The following is an 18,359-nucleotide window of genomic DNA, read 5'->3' as shown; positions in this document are numbered from 1 at the left end:
GCCGAAGGCAGCGGCTTAACCCACTGAGCCACCCAGGCGCCCCCATATTTATTATTTTTAAATAAAAAATATACTCTCTATACCCAACATGGGGCTCAAATTCACAACCCAGAGATCAAGAGTCATGTGCTTCATGACTGAGCCAGCCAGGTGCCCCTGAAACACCACTATTTTATTCGCATTTTTCAGATGAGATCATTCTCTTGGTCAGTAATGTACTCAAGATCATAGACTGGCCAGGGTCAGAAACTTTGTTCTATGTGACTCCTGGGTCTCTTTTAAAACCAGCACCAAAAAAATTAATCCCAGTGCCCTGAGCCATCCATGTAAGAATATAATAAACTGCCTTCTCTCTTAGCATGTAGGATAGCACTAGGTATATACCATCCTTGGGAGAATTGAGAAAATTGTCAGTTCCTCAAAGTTTCTGTGTTCTGTGATTCATATGAGGGCTGCACCGCCCAATTGTCTCCCAGACAAGCACTCTGGGGCCACCCTTCTGGCTGCGGTATGGGAGCAGGGAGCTGGAGCAGAGTTCTCAAGCAGGACTAGTTAGAAAACAGCCCCGCTGTTTCAGGAGTCAAAACTTAAAAGTCTAGCCCAGTGCCTTGCACACGATAGGCACTTCAAGAAACATTCGGGGAGGGGAGAAAGGGACGGTGGGATTGAAGAAGGAACTAAGTGTTGTAGAGATAAAAAACACTGGCGTTGGTAATAGATGAAGTAGAGAGAGTTTCCCAATTTAGAAGACAAGGTGTATGGTAGGGAATTTGGCATTCCTTCCCTGGGTTCCGTCTAAATCCCTGAAATTCCTTCCCATCACGCGCTGGAGTTGGTAACTCGGGGGTGTGGTCCTCGCTGGGTCTGGAGAGGCGGAGTTTACCAGTGGAACAGAGCGAAGAGGCGGGGCCTGCCGCGGGAAATTGCGCCTCGAGGGTGGTGCCTGCCGCGGAGGGGGCGGGACAGAGTCAGAGTGGGCGGCACTCCGCGCTCGGGAGGCGTGGCCTAGGGGACGGGGCCAGTGATTGGGACTGCGGGAGGAATGCCTGGCAGTAGGGGAGGGAGCGCCTAAGAGGAGGTGACGCGGCCGCGGAGGTGACGCTGTGTGGTCGCGCGCCCCTTCCGGCGCGAGGAGGGCGCTGAAGATCCGGGGCCCCTCGGCCGCAGGCCGTCTCCAGCGCCGCGGGATGTAGCGCGGGGGACCGCGGCCCCCAGCAGAGCCCGCCCGCCGGCCGTAAGTTCCCCCGGGGCTGCCGCGGCGAGCGGGTGGGCGAGGATCGGCCGCAGCGTTGGGACCCCCGGGAGCCCCGACAAAGACCTGAGGCGGGGACAGCCCGTGGGGCTGATCCGCCCGGACACGCGAGGGTCTCGAGTTCCCCCACCCCGGAGCCGGCAGCTCCTCCCGGCTGCTCAGCGGTCAGGGTTGTAAACATTTCCGGCCCCTCCCACTGCGCGCCGCCTCCGGGGCGGCCTCCACGGCAGTCTTAGGGCGGGTGGGCTGCTCGTTCTCGGCTTAACCCCCCGGCTGCCAACAGTCCTGGTGAGTGCTGAGTTTTCCCAGCCCTGGCGGGGGCTTGAGACGTCGGGATCCCGACCCGGGGATCGTATCGGGACGGGCTAGGCCAGAGCTAAGCCCGGTCCCAAGGCCGCTGCGCGAGGCAAGTGGGGAATGGGGGTGTGGGCCTGGGTCGCAGAAGCGCCTCTCTCAGCCTTTGGTGACAGGGGCAGCCCCAGGGGTCCTCGATCACAAGTCTTTGGCAGATCAGACTGTGACAGTGTGCCCACCTCGACGGGGTGGGAGGGCGGGGGGAGAAAGTGAGATTAGTGGACGATTTACCTTTATTTAAGGTAATCCCAAAAGCTGGAACAAGAGCAAAATCGAAACTGGGAGAAAAACGGAATTTTACTTCGTCAGAAATTTCACATTGATGTGCACTATCTTACGTGTGAGATTTTGGGTCTTCAAGCCTTTGGCTTTTAAGAAAATAAAATAGATAAATACTTCCCCTCAGTTTCTGGTACTTCTCAGGCTATTGGGAAACTGAGGTGGCGAATTTCAGTTTCTACAATTTCAGGTGCCGGGAGCAATAGGAGGCCTACATACTACTTTCCCAGATTAACCATACTATTTCCCCCAAGTATTTAGAACACTGGTGAGAAAACAGCAGGGAATATATAGGCTGCTGATGTTAATTAAGTTAACACCATAATGGCTGGTTCTTTTCTAATGTGAAGTCCTAGTGGGGTTGTTCACTGCCTTTCTCTCTTGATAGGGGCTGGGTCACCTGTTAGGTTGCAACTGTTGTTGCTGATATTTTAGAGCATCTGTACAGCACCAGGAATTTAGACTGGGAGCTGCTAAGTAGATTGCCCTGTCAGGGTAGCCATTTCCAGCTTGCAGCCACTAAATTTATTTCCGGAGTAACTTCTGTGCTCCCCTATAGCAGTTGGTACTTGGGGAATCAATTTTCTGAAAAACTGTGGTGTGTGAGGGTCCGTCTTCCGGTAGACCGCCACAAAACCATACCTGATTGTGGAATAGAATATGAAAGCTTTCTGTTCTCAGTGGCCAAGAAATTACATGATTCCCAAGGGATTTAAAAATAAATGACCACTTTGCCTGCAAGTAGGAAAGCATCACTAGGTTCACCATTGCTAATGGATAAAGGATTCCACCTTATGTAGGCTTTTAGGCTGTCTTCAGTTTCTTAAAGTCTGGCCTCATTTTATCTGTGAAAGAGTCCCTTATGGAAAAGTGGATTATTCACTGCCCTGGGGACTGTGTTCTTTCAAGCCTGCCTTGGTTCATGCTATGTACACTTCTAGAATGGGCGCTACTTCCATTTTACCTATCAAGATACTTCCTTAAAATCTTCCACAAAACCTTTCCTGGTCATTCCAACTAAAATTGAGCTTTTCTTCTGAATTCCTCCAGCACTTAATGGCATTTAGCTGTGTAGTGATGTTAGTAGAAGAAAGTTATTGCCCCTCTCTTAAAATAGAGGCCAGCAACCATGTCAGACTGCTAATTCTTTGCCTTATCTCTGCAGCCACAATGCCACGTACACTGCAGACAATCAGTAGGTATTGTCAGATGGATAAAGAATAGAATTTGTGTTTCTTTCTAGGCCAATTAAGTTTCTTCTCTGTTTCCCTAGGAAATTTCCTTTGACCCCTGTAATATAAAGCCCAACTGTACTCTTTTTTTTTTTTTTTTTTAAGATTCTATTTATTTGACAGAGATACAGGGAGAGAGGGAACACAAGCAGGGGGAAGTGGGAGAGGGAGAAGCAGGCTTCCCGCTGAGCAAGGAGCCAGAAGCGGGGCTCAATCCTAGGACCCCAGGATCCTGACTTGAGCCAAAGGCAGACACTTAATGACTGAGCCACCCAGGTGCCCCAAAGTGAACTCTTTAGCACTCTTACTGTAGGGGCACCTGGGTGGCTCATTTGGTTAAGCAGCTGCCTTTGGCTCCTGTCATGAGCTCAGGATGTGTTTGGCTCAGGTTATGATTTCAGGGTCTCGGGATAGAGCCCTGCAGCTGGGAGTCTGTGTCTCCCTCTGCCCCTCCCCCTGCTCCTGCCTCTCCCTTTGCCTCTCTCCCTACTCATGCGTGCTCTCTATCACAAATAAATAAATAAAATCTTAAAAAAAGAAAAAAAAAAACCTTGCTGTATTATCCTGCCCTGTCTACGTGTGATTGCACTGGTGAACTAAACAGTCATGTTCAAACCCAGAAGCTTAATTAATTATGGTGTTTCTATTGTTTTTTCTGGTACTGGTACTTATCCAAGTCATTACATTTTGTCCTTGATGTCCATTTGTCTCTAATATCACCCACCAAACTTTGTTTCTCTCACCATTCTCAAAGTTAATTCCCTTTTCCTGCTCAGTAATGTTGGGGGCGTGATTAGTGTTTATAAAGTTTGTATCTTATCTTCAATGGAAGCATTCCTTGAAAGTGCCCTGTAGGCAAACCAGTTCCAACTGATTGGCTTTTAGGCATGCACCTAGATGGGGTTTCTGAGGTGCACAGTGTAACGTGACCGCTCTGATGTAGAACTGTACTGACTGTATGTCTAAAAGCCAAATATTAAAAACAGGGACTGGCATGAAACTCCATCATCAGCCTGGGTATTTTCTTTAATTTTAAATTTTTTTAAAAATTTGGGGATGGGGTCATGGCATTTGAAAAGCTTATCTGTCTGATGGTGCCTGGGTGGCTCAATCATTAAGCGTCTGCCTTCAGCTCAGGTCATGATTCCAGGGTCCTGGGATCGAGCCCCCACATCGAGCTCCCTGCTCAGCGGGAAGCCTGCTCCTCCCTCTCCCACTCCCCCTGCTTGTGTTCCCTCTCTCGCTGTCTCTGTCAAATAAGTAAATAAAAAAATATATATTTTTTAAATCTTTTCTGTCTGTGGGATCGAAAAGTCTTCTGTTGGGGTAGCTGGAGGAAAGCTACAAGGGAGGTTAGAGTGTGATTTTCCACTTCAGACACTACGTCTGTGGCACTTAGCATCCAGTGAGAATGCTAAGGCCCACTGCTGCAGTTTGGTAATTTCCAAACATGGGTCTTTGTCTTGACTTATTTTCCCCTAGCAGTGCTATGAAGCCACGTCCCTTAACAGAGCAGATGTAGTGAAGATGGCCACGTTCTTTGACTTTACTGCTAAACTAATCTTGCTTTGGAATGATAGAGTCAGGCAGGCATAGTTAGAACCTACCCATGCCTACACACAGAATCTCTAAGAGTCCAGAAACCCTGGCTTAAAAATTTGCAGAAGAAGCTTGATGCCTTTGACCCCAGGGAAGGAGTGTGCTTGGAAAATTTAGGAACTGGTTCTCAGAATAAATGTCTCCAGAAACTGAGGGAAGTAAACTGTCTGGCTAACTGGCTGGTGATTAAGAATCAGTTCTTTCCCCAAGTGTGGCAGAGGATTATCTTATTTATAGGAGCACAAACACCTCCCTGCCTCCACAGCTCTTTTCTCTTAAGATCATAGATTTATCCAGTTGGAAAGCTTAGTGGTAAAGATTTTTATTAGCTTGAATTGAAGAAATCCCATCAAAAATGCACTCAGTGGAGTTTGGCCCAGTTATAATTTGTTACACTGGGTGTGGTGAGTTTGAGAGGAAATGTGTTTCCTCTAAAATACTAAGGATATAGAAAGGTGGCAGAAAGTTGAAGTATGTTTGGCTCTCCTGAGCGTTCCCAGAATTGGTCTTAACACCATACGGGTTTATGCTGGTTTTATAGAATACAGACAAAAAGGCTTGCTTGTAATAATTCCCAGTTGTTTGTGACTGGTCACCCTGTCAGAAGTTATTTTTCCAGGTCCGTATTATTTGCTCTTCTCTCTTGCCGGACCTACGATCCCTATCTCTCCCTTTCCTGTCTCTGTGTTGCTACAGTTTAGAAGACCAAACTGGACAATGGACTTTGCTCACTATGATGACATGATCTCCATTGACCTCCATTGTATGTACTTTACATGATACATGATGCCATATCTTGTATGATGAGTCATAGCTGGTGGCTGATTTGTGAGTTAATTGGGATGTCTGTTAGGTGTAGTGACCGGGCCTACCAGTCAATGCTGAGGGGAGGTGTAGGAGTTAGGGATAGAGGAGCTGGCGAGCATCAGAAGAATTAACAGAGAGTGATTTGGACTGAAAGGGAAAAGACATGATGGCCAAGAGACAGAGATCAACCTAGGAGAACACTAGACTTGAGGGCGTAAAAACTTTGCAGATCAAATGAGGAAATCAGTAAGAATACCAAGCTGAATTCTGCATTGGATCTCTGACCCTAACTGCCCAACTTACACTTCGACTCTGTGAGTCTCATTGCTTCTAGTGAAATAGTGACACTGCATTCGAAATAATTGAATTTAGTATGGGAACATTCTAGGTTATGAGTGCTTTCCCCACCACTGCCCTCCTGGGACTGTGAAATTGTATCACTGACTCTGTACGTATTACAAGTGACGTCATGCCATCCTTTGATGACACTTGTTCAGCTGTGTATTTTGCACAGTACCTTAGAACGCCTTAGGGTGCTAGTGCTAAATGTATTTGTTAAATACTCCATGAATATTTCAGCTTACTCTGGGGGAAAAGGAAAAACCCCCATAAACATAAGAAAAAGTACATAAACCCTTAGTTGGTGACAAGAAGCTAATAAGTCATATGCTTGCTGACTAGAATGCTGTCCCCTCCATGCATTCATTCTGAAATGGGTTCTGACCAAAATCAAGGGTACATAGCACAGAACCTGAGTTGTTTTTTTGTTTGTTGTGGTTTTTTTCTGCCCTGGCAGTGTTCTAGGCTAAGTGTATGCTCCCAATTCAGGCTTGTCCGAAGTGCGGAAAGCTTTTCTTCGTTTCTCTAGTATAAATTATTTCTTAGTAAAGTTGTTAATTCTGTAGTCTTCACTCTAAGGAAATTTGTTTTGTGGTCAACCTGTTGAAAAACATTTCCCAGTGCTTCTTATGGGGATTGCCTATTTCCTGAGGTTTTCAGGGGCCTCCAGTTGCTTGTTCTCCTTAGGCTCAGTTGTTGGCTTTGACTGTGGGCTGGCATCTGTCTTGTCGGAATCTTGCCCATTTGAAGGAAGAACTGTCCATGTGTCGACACAGTGTAAAAGTCTGTTGTGAAGTGAGTTACTGTGTGCTCTCGAACCAGATTTGCCTGTTGCTTTCAGATGTGCTTGTGAGTTGAGCGTAGCATGACTTTTGAAACTTAAGGATTGCCCTCATCTGACTACTTATATCCAATTATAATCCCTGAGAAGGAACTGTAATTAGTCTTGGGTAAAAAGAGAACTGGTATGAGCTATCAAAGATGTTTATGTAGTGAACAGCAGTGGGAGTGTCTCTCTTAGGAGCAGTCATGGTTACTGCCTATTATAAAAGGTTTGGGTTCCCTAAGCTTCCATTTCCTCTCTGGTAATGCAGCCCACTCCCCATGCAGGTGCTGCTTGACCCTCTCTGCATAGCCCTGTGGTCATTGGGTTCAGATAGCCAGTGCATAAAAATGCTAATATTCTGGTCATTAGTGTTGCTGTGAGTAATAAACTCCTTTCTTTTGGGTGGAGGGCTAGTAATATACAAAATGGTGAATATCTGTGGACACTCTCCCTCTCTTTTCAATATCATTTTCATCTCCCTGAGGCCTGATTGAAAGATCACTGCCTGAAGTCCAGCTCAAGGAAACCTCAAGTATTAGAAGTTTTTCCTAGAAAACTGACTTCTAGGTTTCTCTGGTTTTCCTTAAGGATTTGTGTACTTGTCTCTAGTTTCTGAAAAACTAATTTGAGTGGGGCTTAGATTATGAGCTACGGTGTTTGTGACAAGCACTTGCTGAGCTGGTTGTTTGGTATGTGTTTGGCAAAGAGCAAGGCTGGGGCTGCCTCCTTGTCTTCAACTTCCTGGTCCCAGGTAAGTTATTGCTTGCTTTAAGGAAAGATTATGATGAAAGCTTGTTATCCACGTGTTGAACCCAGGCTATAATCCTACAACAGAATTAGTAGACATTGCAAAGAAATTAACCACTAAACATCTGGCTCACAATCAGGTTCCTTCTGCATGTGACACACACTTGGCAGAGCATTTGTAGAAAAAGCCCACCCGAGTTCAGTTGGCATTTGATTTGTTTCAAGCTTAGGTGGTCTTGAAATACAGTTGACCCTTGAACAACACATAGGTTAGGGGCACCTATCCCCACACAGTTGAAAATCCTCGGATAACTTTGGACTTCACAGAAGTTAACTCCTAACAGCATACTGTTAACCAGAAGTCTTACCAATAACATAAACAGTTGATGAACACATATTTTATATGTTACATGTATTACATTCTGTATTCTTACAATAAAGCTAGAAAAAAGAAACTTATTAAGAAAATCCTAAGGAAGAGAAAATATATTCACAGTACTGTACATATATGTCTTGAAGAAAATCTGCATATAGATGGACCCTCGCAGTTCAAGCCTGTGTTGTTGAAGGGTCAGCTGCATTACAGCCGGGGCCTGGCCTCCTATTTTTGCTCTTCATTCTCAGAGCCAAGGCTTTCTTGGGCAGAATAGCTTTGGGAATGGTAGGTTAGACTCTTCTCATTAAATGGGCTCCACACCTGTGGCAAGGGGTGGTTGAGGGTGAGTCACTGGTTTTCTGTGGTGACAGTTTGGTACAATAACCACAGATCGTTTGAAGACAGCCAATCAGATGTTATATTTTCAGCCTTATCTGTAAGATTAGTGAAGTTCTGGGGCACTGTGTGGCTCAGTGGGTTAAAGCCTATGCCTTCAGCTCAGGTCATGATCCCAGGGTCTTGGGATGGAGCCCCGCATTGGGCTCTCTGCTCAGCGGGGAGCCTGCTTCCCCCTCTCTCTCTCTGCCTGCCTCTCTGCCTACTTGTGATCTCTGTCTGTCAAATAAATAAACAAAATTTAAAAAAAAGAAGATTAGTGAAGTTCTGAGTCAAGACTAACATTGAAGAGGGAGAACAAGGAATAGATTTTAATTTAGCAATTACCTAGACTTCAGAATTGGAGATAGGGTGTCAGCTGATTAGCTTACTCAGGGTTGACTCGTGGTCATGAAAGTGGAAGAGGAACCAATTGCCAATACCCTTCTTGTTTGTGTTTGCTTTCAGTGTTCACCATCACAGGGAGATCTCTGCCCCCTGGGGCTGAGAGACCCCAGCCTTTCCCCAAGCTGAAGCTGCAGGGTTTTGGGGTACCAGCCAGATGTCTTCTCACAGAGGATCTGTGGTGGCACAGGGCAATGGAGCTCCGGCCAGTAACAGGGAAACGGACACGGTGGAGCTGGCTGAACTGGGACCCCTGCTAGAAGAGAAGGGCAAACGGGTAATTGCCAACCCAACCAAAGTAAGTTGTCTTCCCAGGAGTCATTGCCTTGATCAGAACTTCTCATTAGGCCTGTGTCAGTATCCATTTTTCTAAGATCTCACCTCTTTCCCCAAAGGAGGAACCATAGCATCCTGGGAATATCTCTATCCCAGGCTTATCATACTACATTACATGTATCTTACTTATTTGTATCCTTTTCCTACAGTAAGCTTTTGCAAGTTCACTCATCTTTATAACCCCAGGACTTAACACAAGGCCTGAAGTCCAGTAAGTAATTAGTAAATGCCTGTGAATGAATGAAGCATCAGTTAGGATTAGGTTTGGCTTCATATAACAGACAAAAGCCCCGGTAGTCTTCACAAGATGGTGTGTCTCATGTAAAAGAATTCTAGAAGTAATCCATCCCAGGCTGAATAACAGAGGCTGCACTCCAGTCGGGCCCTGTCTTGCTCCCCTCCTCCATTGTCAGTTCTACCCATCACACTCCCCTACCAGCCACCAGAAAAGAGGAAGGGGAAAGAGAAGAAAGACCCACCCTTTCTGGAAGTACCTCACAACCCTTCCACTTACATCCCATAGGCTGGAACTTCATTACATAGTTATATTCGGCTGCACTGGAATATAGGCAAAGTAGTTTCTTCTTTGGGCCTGAGTAAAATTACAGGAACATTGCCACCCTGAGTAAAACCAAGGACTTTGTTACTGAGGAAGAGAGAGAGAGAATGGATATTGGGGTAGGCAAGCAGAAATCTATACCACAAAATTTGAGAGGGACCATTTGTTTCCCAGGGACATAAACGGGAGAGAGAGAGAAGGAGCCGAACTGCCCGGCTCTTCATCTCCATGGTTTAGAGCCTTGGGACTGAGAGAAAAGTCTCTCTCCTTGAAAGGGAAGTGCTCTCCCGTGTGCACACTTGGTGTCAAGGCTCCTTGGGGTATAGGACTCAGCACTGCTGCTTTCTACAGAACCAGTCTGGAGGCCCTGAGACCCTTGGGAGCTGCAAGGAAGACAAAGTTACAGTCATGATATAATCCCCAGACTCTGTGAACCGGGAACTATAAACAGATTTAAATTCTTAAGGGAATCTCTGAGACTCTTCCATAGTTTCGAGAATTTAGTGGTCTAGAATAGAGAGATATTTGGGAAATTGGAGACAGTTGAGAACCACTGTCCGAGAGGAGGAGGGGCCTCCAAACTTAAAGAACATTTAGGACTGGCGTGGCAGTCCCGTATCCCTTTCATGTCAGCCCCCATCCCATCTACCTCCCGGGTACTGAATCGAGCTCTCACTCCAGCACTTGCAAAGTATTAACAAGCTTGAGATACCGTGTTATAAACTCATTAACTCGTGCTTTTGGAGAAAAAGCCACAAGGTCCTATGTGTAGGAGTGTGGCCAGGCAGGAAGTGTTGAGTTTGGGTTTCTCTGGATCTTTCTGATCTGGACTAGCAGAGTTTATGAGACGGCTCTTGGGATTGGTTTTTGCGTATTTTTCATCCCTGTAGGCAGAAGAAGAGCAAGCATGCCCAGTGCCCCAGGAAGAGGAGGAAGAGGTGCGGGTACTGACGCTTCCCCTGCAGGCCCACCATGCCATGGAGAAGATGGAGGAGTTTGTGTATAAGGTACAGCCCAGTAGCTTCTGTCCTAGAACAACGGCAGTGGGCTTCCCCGGGATGCTCCCAGCTGGCATCCACGCATTGGACTGAAGAACTTTTACTCCCTCTTGTGGGTTTGTCTTTACTTAGGATGAAGGATATCAAGGGGAAGGGTAGCTACATTTTTACTACCTACCGTGTTAGGCAGTGCTCAGAATATATTCTAAAACAGAAGTTCTTAGCTTTTTTTTTTTCTTTCTTTTTTGCTATGGATACCTTTGGCAATTGTTAGAATTTTCTAATCTTTAAAAATTCCAAAATCTTAATGTAGGCTCCTTTTATGCATACATTAGATATGCATTAATGACAAATGATAATGTATTTTTTTTTAAGATTTTATTTATTTATCAGAGAGAGAGAGGGGGAGAGAGCGAGCACAGGCAGACAGAATGGCAGGCAGAGGCAGAGGGAGAAGCAGGCTCCCCACCGAGCAAGGAGCCCGATGTGGGACTCGATCCCAAAATGCTGGGATCATGACCTGAGCCGAAGGCAGCCGCTTAACCAACTGAGCCACCCAGGCGTCCCGATAATGTATTTTATTAAAATTTATACTTCTAAGCAGTGAAGAGTAACAATATTTTGATATCTGCAAAACTAGTGTATGAAATTCTCTCCCATTTTCATGGGTGACAGTCACAGGTTCTAACTCTACTGTGCTTTTGGTCATGTTTATAATTGAAGGGAGTGTTAGATTCCAGGTAGAGGTGAGAGAAAATGAAAGATCATTTTTTTGGGATGCCTGGGTGGCTCAGTTGGTTAAGCAGCTGCCTTCGGCTCAGGTCATGATCCCAGCGTCCTGGGATCGAGTCCCACATCGGGCTCCTTGCTCAGCAGGGAGCCTGCTTCTCCCTCTGCCTCTGCCTGACATTCTGTCTGCCTGTGCTCGCTCTCTCCCCCTCTCTCTCTCTGATAAATAAATAAAATATTAAAAAAAAAAAAAAAAAGAAAGATCATTTTTTTCCATCTGGATTTCCACCCCTCCCTGGATTCTATCCATTGTCTGTGTGTCCTGGGTTAAGAACCCCTGCTCTGTAAAGACATAGTCCCAACCTAGGAAGGACTTAGAATCTGCTGGGGGGAGAAGATTGAGCAGGGGGCAAATAGAATCTTCTGGATTAGAGGGGCAAAGGAGGGATAAAGTGTATGTTTTTGAAACCATTATATGTAATTTCTATTTCTTTGTTTTCATTCACTATTTTTATTTAATTGTGAAATTTCAAGTAGCTTAAAGAAGGTCCTGCCATATTTTTTTTTCAAGATTGAGATACATTTATCTAAAGCATATCCAGATAAACTAACATGACGCAAGAACAAAGGCATTAGCAAAAATTGGTCAAGATATACAGTACTGTGATGGGCTCGTTTGTATTGTGTCTTGGATTTCTGCAAGTCCAGGCTGATTCCCTTGTCCTTCTAGAAACTACCATTCTTTAGGGCCCTTCTTAGAGTATATATATTCCAGGTCTGGGAAGGACGCTGGAGGGTCATCCCATATGACGTACTCCCTGATTGGCTGAAGGACAATGACTACTTGCTACATGGCCATAGACCACCTATGCCCTCCTTCCGGGCTTGCTTCAAGAGCATTTTCCGCATCCATACAGAAACTGGCAACATCTGGACCCATCTGCTTGGTGAGTGATTGGGGTGATTGGGGAAGAAATCCAATGTTTTGGTCTCCTTAAATGCCAAAGGAGGGATTATATAGCCTTTGTCCAGGGGAAAGAAAAGAACAAAGTTGTTCTGACTGATTGATTGATCCTTGATCACTGATCTTTGAGACTAGAAAAGGAAGGTCTAGAACCAGGAGAAGAAATTGGAACTAGATGTTCTTTGGGGATTCCTGGGAGTACTGTCCTCCGTGGAGGCAGTCACTTCTATCTCGTGAATTCCCACTGTCCAAACAAAATGCCAACATTTCCAAAAGTGCTGTTTTAGTCAGAGTTTCTATGACTGGTGCCATTTTCTCCTGAAATTTTAGACCACAGTTCTAAACTCTTTTGCTTTAGTGCTGATTTAACACCATCAAGGTGCATGTACTGTCTTAGGCTTTTTTTTTTTTTTTTCTTTTCCCTCCTCTAGGTTTTGTGCTGTTTCTCTTTTTGGGAATCTTGACCATGCTCAGACCAAATATGTACTTCATGGCCCCTCTACAGGAGAAGGTGGTTTTTGGAATGTTCTTTTTGGGTGCAGTGCTCTGCCTCAGTTTCTCCTGGCTCTTTCACACCGTTTATTGTCATTCAGAGAAAGTCTCTCGGACTTTTTCCAAGTGAGTTGAAAGAACATCAGTACTGAAAGACCACACACTACTGTCACATCTTGTGATATGAGCTGACCGAGTGCTGAAAGGTCCAGTCACTCCTAAAGTTTCCCTGATGTCGCAGAGGAAGGGCTTTCTATTTTGTGGGTAGAATTGGGTGGTGAAGTTCTTCTCTTAAATCCTTCATGAGGGGCGCCTGGGTGGCTCAGTGGGTTAAGCCGCTGCCTTCGGCTCGGGCCATGATCTCAGGGTCCTGGGATCAAATCCCGCATCGGGCTCTCTGCTCAGCAGGGACCCTGCTTCCTCCTCTCTCTCTCTCTGCCTGCCTCTCTGCCTACTTGTGATCTCTCTCTGTCAAATAAATAAATAAAATCTTTAAAAAAAAAAAAAATCCTTCATGAAAAAATAACACTGCAGCCTCCTCAACAGATGGATTTTACCTGTATGGCACTATCGCTTGTGAAATTTGGGGTACCAAAGGGCTGCTGTTTGAGCCCAGGAACTCAGTACTATCTGACCTTCCGGTTGGCCCGAGCCACAGCAGGGCATGATAAGGTATTCCTGCTTCATGCTGCTAATGCTTCTCCCCACTCGTCCAGCTGGCCTTATCTTTGCTGCCCACGCACTGCTGGAAGCCCCAGATGTCCATCCTCTAATGCTTTCTAGATTCTCCAACTCTCTGCCTGGAATTCTGTTTATTTGCTTGTTGTGGTGGTGGTGGTTGTTGGTTTTGGTGGTGGCAGCGGCAGGTTAGTTTGGCTTTCCCATAACACCATTAACAGGAATACATTTTCATCATTTAAAAAGTCAATTAAATCACAACAGTACGTCTTAGAAGTACTCCGTATTCACGGGTTTTGTTTGGGGAACTTAAGTGATCAGAACTGAAGAACATTCAGAGCCCTTCGTGAGTGGGAAGCTGGGTATGAACTAGTAACAGAACTCCTAAACTGAAGTCTCCACTAGGGGGAGATTTGGCTGCTCACAACTAAGGGAAGGGATGAAGTCCTGGGATCCCCGGATTCTTAGAAATTTTTCCATTGCAAAATAGATGCGCTTGACCTGATGGATTTTTGATCCAGGATGCAGGATAGATTGCATGGGAAATGAGGGGAGGCTGAGTGGAGCTGTTGAAATCTGGGAGCAGGTGAACAGAAAGAACAAATTCAACAAGCCATGGGATTTCTTCATTTCTCCCACTAATTGATTTCATGTTTATGGCTCTTTTTTTAGACTGGATTATTCAGGGATTGCTCTACTGATTATGGGGAGCTTTGTCCCCTGGCTCTATTACTCCTTCTACTGCTCCCCACAGCCACGGCTCATCTACCTCTCCATCGTCTGTGTCCTGGGCATTTCTGCCATCATCGTGGCGCAGTGGGACCGGTTTGCCACTCCTAAGCACCGGCAGACAAGAGCAGGTAAACTTCATTTATATTCGGCCCTTGAGTCTAATAGGCCTAATCCTGGACCCTAAGGTTTGCAGTTGGGGGACCCCATCCAAGCCCTGATTTGTGTTTAGAACTCGGAAAGCACCAGGAATTTTCAAAGTTCAGTTCTCCCCGTGTTTCATAGTATTTGAGTTGCATGCTGGCAGGACAGATAACTACCAAGCTGGTCAGTTCGCTGTAAGTATAGAAGTGATTGCTCTCAAATTTGGTTTGAGAAAGTTAAAAAATAGACAGAGCCATTTTAGTGACCTGAGTTCTAGGCAAGGGAATGGAAGGCTTGGTTTGGTAAATTAAAAAAAAAAAAAAAAAAAACACCTTGCGCATAACCACTGGTCACAACTATTGTAACAGCTACAAACATAAACATCTTTGTCTTGTCTCATCTGGACTCTCCTTTTAAGCTTCATTTTTGCAGCAGCACATTACTTACCACTAGTTATCAGGCCCTTGGGACTTCTTAATATGTGCTGTGTCTTAAACCTTCAGTTAAAATAATTAAATATTCATGAGGCACCAGCTGTGTGCCGGCATTGTGCTTTAATGAGGGCATCTACAAAAATGCAGAAGGTCAGCCCTGCCCTCCAGTTAAGTGGAGGGTAGTGATGTGGAGACAAATACCCATTCTTCCCTTCCTCTTACCTGACTTGTGTGTCCCTGAGACTTGACAACTTCTGATCTGGGTGTGTCTGTCTACTCAGGAGAGGTCAGAGTCCCGTTGCTTAATTTTTTCATGAACTTAATGGAAAAGCTGCCCAGCTCCTCTCTGACTTGGAAGCCACCCACCTGAAGCCTTGCCATTTAGGTTCTGTATCCAAGTCAGCCATGAGAGGTGTTTGACATAGGCTTTTGGCCAAGGCTTCCCATTTCTTAACAAATAATTAAGAATGTCAGATGTTTGTTCTTGGTGCTCCTTAAAAGGTAATGGCTAGATTAGCACGGACACAGACAGCCTTCTTCCCATTCTGGATGTTGAAGAAATGTCTGCTGTCTGTTATCGCCATGTGGTTGAGTTTCCTAAACATGTCCTGTTCACCAGAAAATAGCTAATTGTGACAATAAACATCTGAATTGTAGAGTAAGACAGTGGTGCTTGCCACGTGGTGGCTATTTCCTTGACAATCTTGTGTCTGCTCTGTTTCAGGAGTGTTCCTGGGACTTGGCTTGAGTGGTGTTGTGCCCACCATGCACTTTACTATCGCTGAGGGCTTTGTCAAGGCCACCACAGTGGGCCAGATGGGCTGGTTCTTCCTCATGGCTGTGATGTACATCACCGGAGCTGGCCTTTATGCTGCGCGAATTCCTGAGCGTTTCTTTCCTGGGAAATTTGACATATGGGTAAGAAGGGACTCTTCCAGCGGGGCCTATGATGTGAGTGGCCAGCCAAAGTTAAAGGTCTGAGTACAAGGCGGTAAGAAACACAGGGACCGCGTAGTGTAGTGTTTTGGGGTACCTGTATATACACAGGGAGAAATGGCAGGGGAATAACCAGTATTAACATTTTGGTGTATCTCTCACAAGATTTATAAAAAAATTTTCTACAACAAATACATCACTTTTATGATGTAAAAAGACTTTTAAGGAGATACTAGGAGAGGCAAATTTCTGATCTCCCCTTGTCACTGTCCTAAAGGCCCTTCTTTTGTCATTCCTACAGTTCCAGTCTCATCAGATTTTCCATGTCCTGGTGGTGGCCGCAGCCTTTGTCCACTTCTACGGGGTCTCCAACCTTCAAGAATTCCGTTACGGCCTAGAGGGCGGCTGTACTGACGACTCCCTTCTCTGAGCCTTCCTACCTGAGGGGTGGAGGAGGAACTTCCCAAGTGCTTTTAAAAATAACTTCTTTGTTGACGTGAGAGGAAGAGTCTGAGTTGTCTGTTTCTAGAAGAAACCTCTTAGAGAATTCAGTACCAACCAAGCTTCAGCCCACTTTCACACCCACTGGGCAATACTTTCCATTTCCCTAGCTGAGGAGGGCAGGGATGGCCCAATTTAGCCATGCCTGTCTTCAGCAGCTCCCCCTTGTTGGCAAGGCAACTACCGTCCCCTCACAGAGACAGTACTTCAAAGCTCATGTTGAGATTTTACCCCTCCTCCAACCATTTTGGGAAAAAATGATGGACTGGGACTCTTCAGAAATTCGCTTTCTGGAGGAAAATATCCCTCCCTTACCCCCATCCTTACTTTGTAACCTGGCTTATAACAGGCCATCCATTTTTGTAGCACACTTTTCAAAAACAATTAGAACCTGGTCCCATCTTTCTCGGGCCTGGATCTGCTTTTACAGCAGGAAGAACAAAGCCACCAACTTTTACATAGCCCGGCTAATCATGGAAGTGTGTCCAGGCTTCAAATAACTTGACTTTTAATTTTTTTTTTTTCTTGGCAGAGTAATGTAAAATTAAAATGGGGAAAGATATTTAATATTTAATACTAAGCTTTAAAAAGAAACCTGCTATCATTGCTATGTATCTTGATGCAAAGACTATGATGATAATAAAAGAAAGTACAGAAGACACTCGGCATTCGAAGATTTAACATGTGTGGTCTCAACTATTTGTACACAACTCCGAAGGATTAAAACCAATAACGTAGTTTCAGATTCTGCTGAGATACAAACTTGAATCATAGTCATTGATTGACAGGCTGGCATATGCGGACTGCATATTACTTAAGAGTTTCATTCTTCTAAAGCTGCCTTGCTTGAGGATGTCTCATCAAGGGGTTATTCCATGCTTTTCTGGACTTTTGTGAATTGTGCTCAACTTGATTTGTCTTCGTTAGTTGGCATACGGTCTGCAGTCGTCACTGACTGTATGCAGTTAGATAGGAATCTTCTTGAGTTACAGAGTTGGGTTCACTTCAAAGGTCAAGTTTGTACAACTGGGAGAACAAATGGTTCTTTTTAAAAAAGAATCCAGTTAGACCAACACAGAGGAAAAGTTTCTCAACCTCAAGTAGTAGTAATCAGGGAAATGTAAATTAAAACCAAAGTGATAAAAAATTTCAGTCCTGGCAGATTGACACAAATTGAAGGTCATATTGAGTGTTGATATAGATGTGGAGCAGACCAGATGCTGTTGATGGAAGTGCACATTGGTAGATGACTCCATGTGGACATGGCACAGACCATATAAACAGATTACAATATTCATTTTATGAAACAACACTCTACACTATGCATCTGCTATCGATCCTTGATCACTTCATTTTTGGAAATGCTCCTGGGGCACCTGGGTAGCTCAATTGGCTAAGCATCGGACTTTGGCTCTGGTCGTGATCTTGGGGTCCTGGGATCCAGCCTCAAGCCTCTGTGCTCAGTGAGGAGTCTGCTTGTCCTTCGGCCCCTTCCCCCTGCGCATGCTCTTTCTCAAATAAATAGAATCTTTAATAAATAAAAATGATCCGTCTGACCCATTACATTGTTCATAAGTCATTAGTGGGCCACAGCTCACACTTGGGAAAGCACTACCTTTGAGAAACTTAGCTTATACCAAAAGAATGATTGTAGCTGTCTCTAGTAGCAACATACTACAGACAAGCCAAGTGTTGAAAACTATTGAATGGAAAAATAAATCTTGGTTTACTCCTATAAGAAAACATTATTTAGCAGTGAAAATTACAGTGACAAGCAACAACATGGATGAATCTTCAGATTAGGGAGAGGAGGGAAACAACTCACAGAATACATCTGGTATGATTGCGTTTACATAAAGCTATTAATGTGCAAAACTAGTGCTAGTTCACGGATATAGACATGGTAAAAACTTGAAAGAAGCAATGTTAATTCAGAAAAAAACATAGTTACCTATGGAAGAGTAAGAACAGGATTAGAACAGGGGCCCATAGAATATTTCAAAAGTAATGTTTATATTCTTTTTTCTTTTTTAAGATTTTATTTATTTATTTAAGAGAGAGAGAGGTCACAGGTAGGCAGAGAGAGAGGGGGAAGCAGGCTCCCCACTGAGCAGAGAGCCTGATGCGGGCCTCGATCCCAGGACCCTGAGATCATGACCTCAGCCGAAGGCAGAGGCTTACCCCACCGAGCCACCCTGGTGCCCATCTTTTTAACCAGGCAGTGAGTACCTGGGCGTGCCTTATACTATAGTTATGTTTTCTTGCACA

The 18,359-nt window shown here is 45.0% G+C and overlaps 1 protein-coding gene across 3 annotated transcripts; it reads left to right on the top strand.

Moving 5' to 3' along the window:
- Window positions 1–992: 992 nt before the first annotated feature.
- ADIPOR1 (adiponectin receptor 1) lies at window positions 993–16,752 on the top strand. 3 transcript variants are annotated; one of them, XM_082702066.1, is made up of 8 exons: window positions 993–1,234; window positions 8,655–8,889; window positions 10,377–10,493; window positions 11,989–12,160; window positions 12,609–12,795; window positions 14,020–14,207; window positions 15,379–15,572; window positions 15,892–16,752. In XM_082702066.1, the coding sequence occupies exons 2-8, from the start codon at window positions 8,749–8,751 to the stop codon at window positions 16,018–16,020; spliced, it is 1,128 nt and encodes a 375-aa protein (XP_082558192.1). In that variant the 5' UTR covers window positions 993–1,234; window positions 8,655–8,748; the 3' UTR covers window positions 16,021–16,752. The 3 variants fall into 3 exon arrangements, with proteins under 3 accessions (XP_082558192.1, XP_082558193.1, XP_082558194.1); XM_082702067.1 differs by having other exon boundaries at window positions 1,046–1,540; XM_082702068.1 differs by lacking the exon at window positions 993–1,234 and adding an exon at window positions 1,458–1,658.
- The last annotated feature ends 1,607 nt before the right edge of the window (window positions 16,753–18,359 follow it).

The sequence above is a fragment of the Mustela nivalis genome (assembly GCF_964662115.1).
Source record: "Mustela nivalis genome assembly, chromosome: 16".
In the NCBI taxonomy this organism is placed as follows: domain Eukaryota; kingdom Metazoa; phylum Chordata; class Mammalia; order Carnivora; family Mustelidae; genus Mustela; species Mustela nivalis.
The sequence above is the reverse complement of the archived record's forward strand: the minus strand, read 5'-3'. Positions and strand labels throughout refer to the sequence as shown.